The 5,394-nt window shown below is 40.2% G+C and overlaps 1 protein-coding gene across 1 annotated transcript; it reads right to left on the bottom strand.

Annotated features, from left to right (window-relative positions):
• Nucleotides 1-710: 710 nt before the first annotated feature.
• On the bottom strand, nucleotides 711-3,382 carry LOC134679062 (nuclear receptor subfamily 2 group E member 1). The gene is made up of 4 exons (XM_063537903.1): nucleotides 3,378-3,382; nucleotides 2,241-2,497; nucleotides 1,312-1,985; nucleotides 711-893 (listed from the first exon to the last, which is right to left on the bottom strand). The coding sequence occupies exons 1-4, from the start codon at nucleotides 3,380-3,382 to the stop codon at nucleotides 711-713; spliced, it is 1,119 nt and encodes a 372-aa protein (XP_063393973.1).
• Between the last annotated feature and the right edge of the window lie 2,012 nt (nucleotides 3,383-5,394).

Raw genomic sequence — 5,394 nt, 5'->3', positions numbered from 1 at the left:
TTAAATAAAACCGGGCAAGTGCGAGTCGGACTCGCGCACGAAGGGTTCCGTACCATAATGCAAAAAAAAAGCAAAAAAAGAAAACGGTCACCCATCCAAATACTGATCACTCCCGACGTTGCTTAACTTTGGTCAAAAATCACGTTTGTTGTATGGGAGCCCTATTTAAATCTTTATTTTATTCTGTTTTTAGTATTTGTTGTTATAGCGGCAACAGAAATACATCATCTGTGAAAATTTCAACTGTCTAGCTATCACGGTTCGTGAGATACAGCCTGGTGACAGACGGACGGACGGACGGACGGACAGCGAAGTCTTAGTAATAGGGTCCCGTTTTACCCTTTGGGTACGGAACCCTAAAAACGTAGCAAAGTCTGCAGCGATTTTGATAGCCAACGCAGTGCAAGTGTCATAATTATGAAAGTAGTGATAGTGTTTGAAATTATGACGTGTAAATAACACGTGCACTGCGTGGGCTATCAAAATCGCTGCAGACTTTTCTTGGTCTAACTCTAGGCTCGTAAGGTTATCGTCCCGAAGAAAATTGAATTTCGCGCCTTTTTCTACTGACTAAGTTGCTTGGCTGGCTATAATACCTTGCTGTTATGTGTACTATTATTAAAATATGATTTTTGACATAAAAAGTATATATCGCATCCTCGTATCGTAAGTTCATACATCAATAACAACAGGTGTATATTGCTAAATGACTACTCGGTATCCTTTCCCGTCCTATACATGTCGCTGATTATCCTCTCTATAGGGATGTCCCCAATGGTGGCTCTGAAGAACAGCTCGACGATGGCGTCGCTCGGCACCCGCCTCATGCTGGGCAGCAGTTGAACCAGCTGGCTGGCTCGGGATGTGTCTAATGGGTATGTCCTCAATGTGTACTGGAAAAGAACGAATTGCTTGGGAATTATGACCGATTACGTGACCCTACGGTCGGTGTTGCAGATGGATACATAGGACATATCACTAAGGCCGATGTTTGAGCGAGACAACGCTAAGAGTATGTGTGTATTACAGCGACCTCCCGCTCGCACATCGCAGCGACGTGCGAATCGCATCCAGTGTAATAAGGCCACTGAACTGATAGGTCACATAGAAGTAAAGCACTTCTTCGTTTACTCTAGACTAGATATTTTCAAGATCTTAGAAGCGATTTTGAACTTAAATCCACTATTATACAGGATGCAACTAATATCAAACAAATTACAAAAGTAAATTCAGCAAGTCTGTGGAATTATGTCAAAGATCTTCAAAGACCGGTTAAGAGCTTAGATTAATTTAATCTGCTCGTAAACTCACCTCATTGAGAACGACTTGTGAATGATCCTGCAACGCAGCAACCGCAGGCAAGTCCTGTAGTCTTCTAAAACCCTGGCCATGCTTCTCGCCCACCGTCCTAAATAAAGCCACGGCCCTAAGACACGCAAACTCATTGCTATCCGGTCGCAGCTTTGCCACTTCAGCTAGCACTTTCTCGAATTCCTCTATTTCTTTTTCTACCGCAGTATTCTTGAAATTCATTAATACTTTCAAATCTAAAGGGTATAGAAACTGAGCCGCCCCTATGATGAACAGATCCCGCCATGATTCCTCTAATAGAAGCAGTCTGTCGGGTAAGGATAGGGACGTGAACGCTGGGACGTTCTTTGCCCATTTTACGTTCATGAATAATAGTCTCGCGGCAGCTTCACATATGGTTTCAGGGTCTGATGGGGTTAGAAGCGATGGAGTGATCGGCGGTGGGGACGGAGCTTTAGGAGAGCAGTGGCTTATAGGCATCATGAGTCTGTTGTACGCGTAAGGGTGGAAGAGAGTCATAGGTGCAGGCGGTATCATGGTGTGTTTCGGTAGTGCTAAGTCTAGGGCCGGTGGTGTTAACGCGATGTCTGGTGAGGGCATGGCAGGGTCTTTTAGAAAGAGCGCCATTTGCCGGCGGATGGTGGAGTTGCGGGGACCACGCTCATGCTGGACTGCTGTTGGGGATTAAAAATAATGGTGTTAAAATACTGCTAGAGCTGATGATAATAAGACAATGTGGTTAACGTACAAGACAGGAAAACAGCTGATATTTCGTGCGTTCAAATGCCAGGTTTAGGTCTTATTAAAAAAACAAATCCCTTTGTTTGTGGTGTTTAAAACTTAAAGCTCACAGCTGGGAGCGCTAATAGTAACCATGTCCAATAAGCATGTTATCTATAAATAGAAACTTGTCAACAAAAATATCTCACCATCTTTATTCATCCCCGCATCGAGACACTTGGAGAGCCTGCACGCCCGGCACTGGTTCCTATGCGCCTTGTCCACCAGACAGGCGCCCGGGCTGCGCGCTTTGCACGCGTAGCGGCGGTCGCGGCGCACGGACCGCTTGAAGAATCCCGCGCAGCCATCGCATGCGAATACGCCGTAGTGCTTGCCCGAGGAGTGGTCGCGGCAGACGGCGCAGGGTACGTCGTAGAGGATGCGACCTGGTGACACATATTCCTTACTACGTTTATAGATTTGACAGTAGACATTACGTTTAAAAAAAGTGCGTTTAGATCTGGCGAATGACTGCTCATCGTACTACATATCTAATGCTTGATGCACATAACGGTACCTAAATGGCTGACCGTCGCATGGGTTGTCTGTAGAGTGCTTGTTAAAGTATCATAAAATTACCATCTACCTACTCAATTGCAATTCAATCGTAAATTTTCTTTATGTTAACCATATTTTAAAATTTGATTACATTATGATTTAAGGTTTTTCTCATTCGGTAATTAATAAAATTGTTTTGTTTGAATAGTTACAAAGTTGTCCAATCGTCCCTAGTCCTTTCATATCGATGACACTTCTAACTAAACGTTCCTATTACAAAACAAAACCGAAAGCCCTCAAGCCGAATCACATAACGGTCATAAAAGCAATAAATCAGTACTCAGTAAAAGTGTCACAATTATGTGATCACGGGGGCACACGCTCCGCCCAAACGCGCCCCTTCTACAAAATGTTCTTATTCTAAACAGACGTATGTCACTACAAGGCATACAGCATCGGACGCCGCGTTTTCGCAGTGGGATGTTTTCGTTTTGAATGCAATTTTGAAAGGCGCGATGGGCAATTAGAATGCGCTTTTAGATTTTACAATCTTGGGTATTTTGATTGATTGCCGGACGATTTTGAGTGTCATTGGTGAACTAAGAGGAAGGTTTGTGATAAAAAAAATGGTATATAATACAGGTCTTATTTATCAGAATGTGCATATGATTTATAGACGGAACGATTTGATCCCTTAAGTTTAATTTAAACGTGATATTATTGTTTTAAATAGTTTCTAATCGGAAGCTACCTCTAAAAGTCATTTAGTAATTAAATACCGTCTTTACCCCATAATTTCAACTCGCCAAAATCTCATCTCCGACTTTATCCCAAAAAAGTCATCCGAGCTTTCATTCAACGAATTCCAATGCATTTTTTCAACCTCATTCGCTCGCAAACACGGTCCCACGAGCAAGATAATACGTCTTTATAACTACGAGTATTTAAGGCAAGTCACAAAGGCATCTCCTTTCAATAGCATCCGAATAATACGCACTTGCGCGGCAGGAAGCGCGGTGTCTGGTTCAAAAAGAAAAAAACTACCATAGACAATCCTGAACCGACTCGAACAATTTAATACGTCTTAAGCAGGATAATGACAGATCGAGGATAACTTGAAAAACCCCATAACGCAATCGTAAAACGACCTTGACGCTTTATATTAAAGTTTAAAATGCATAATAAAGAATGTCGCGTTGTCTAAAGACTCCGTTTAAAGCCCAGTAAATAAGTTTTTGGTATTCAATGGTTATAGAGTTTATTTGAGTTTGATTTTTGATGAAGTTATGACATCTGCCGGTCTTGGGTCCATTGTTATAGAGTCAATAAATAGAGATGTGCGAAAATATTTATTTAGAAAGATAATTTAACAATAGTAGTTGAGGCGGATCGTTTTATATGGAAATTTAAATGAAACTATGTTACTAATATATAGACGGTCAAGCAAATCTTGTCCGTAAAAAAAGGCGCGAAATTCAAATTTTCTATGAGACGATATCCCTTCGCGCCTACATTTTTCAAATTTGCCGCCTTTTTCTACTGACAAGATCTGCTTGACCAAGTATACTTAGGTATGAAAGCAAAGTCTAAGTTCAGAATATGAGTAGGTTTTACTTTTCATATCTTAATATTACCTACTTATATGACGATATTTACACAAAATAAGGATGTTTTACAAAAAAACGGTAGTGATTATTTACTTAATATACTACCTAGGTACACTTTGGGCCTTTATTGCGCTATATTATTGTTCTCTAATCAGCCACCGATCCCTATTCATTTAAAACGGTTCTAAATTTAAAAACGTTCATTATTAGCCCATAAACAAACCCTAATCATCCTTGTCGATGGTATCATCATCACCCCGTGTGACCGGTCACCTGTGTTCCAACATTGCGTGTCGGTTAACAAACTTATTCGGGCCGACGGACAAAAGCAAAACTAACATCCCCTACGTACTAATTTCATACTAACTACGAGACATTAGCGCCGCGATGGGTGTTGTTGATAAATTTGTAATTAGCAAACTAGGGATGGGTTTAAATATTTTTTAAATTTGGATGTGGGAACATCTATCGCGTGATATTTAGTGGCTGATTGCCATTATGACTGGTTGTGAGAGAATTGCCGATTATTAATGTTGCATGATACTGCGTGGGATGCTTGCACCCTTCACTTTGTAGGTTGGCACTTTACTTATTAGTCATACAATAAATTATTGTTTTAGTAGATTTTGATTAACTAATTTTTTATACTGAATATCAGTTTTACATTCGAAACATACACTTAATAATAATGCTTAAATAAGGTTTAGTCAAAAATCAAATTTATAATAGGTACCTATATGCCACACGCTTTTATAGCTCACTGTTCTTTTCTTTTGCACCTCAATTAGTTTATATATTTCTTTTTCTATAAATTCGATATATACTTGGTCAAGCAGATCTTGTCAGTAGAAAAAGGCGGCAAATTTGAAAAATGTAGACGCGAAGGCATAGGTATTGTCTAATAGAATATTTGAATTTCGCGCCTTTTTTTACTGACAAGATTTGTTTGACCTACTATTTTTTTTTCACTACTAACAGAGACAAATTAATTGTTTCCTGCCAGTGAGAATAATCGGAAACAAACGAGAGTTGTCATCGGGCAGATGCGCTCGTGGGAATCGATGGCAAATTAGTCCTCGGTGTACGCATCTAGTTATCAAGGGGTAGTCGTGGCTACTGGCCCTTTTATATTAGCACCTAATAAGGTAAGTAAGCTTTAATAAATACGAGTATTTATTATTGGATTAGTTTGTATGTA

This window comes from Cydia fagiglandana, chromosome Z (genome assembly GCF_963556715.1).
Source record: "Cydia fagiglandana chromosome Z, ilCydFagi1.1, whole genome shotgun sequence".
In the NCBI taxonomy this organism is placed as follows: domain Eukaryota; kingdom Metazoa; phylum Arthropoda; class Insecta; order Lepidoptera; family Tortricidae; genus Cydia; species Cydia fagiglandana.
Note: the sequence above shows the minus strand (reverse complement) of the source record. Positions and strands in the feature narration are given on the sequence as shown.

Bases quoted from the DNA above. Each gene is read 5' to 3' on its own strand.
- LOC134679062 (XM_063537903.1), bottom strand. The intron at 1,986-2,240 runs GTGAGATATTTT...AATCCCCAACAG, and splicing joins TGCGGGGATGAATAAAGATG to CAGTCCAGCATGAGCGTGGT. The intron at 894-1,311 runs GTGAGTTTACGA...GTTCTTTTCCAG, and splicing joins CACAAGTCGTTCTCAATGAG to TACACATTGAGGACATACCC.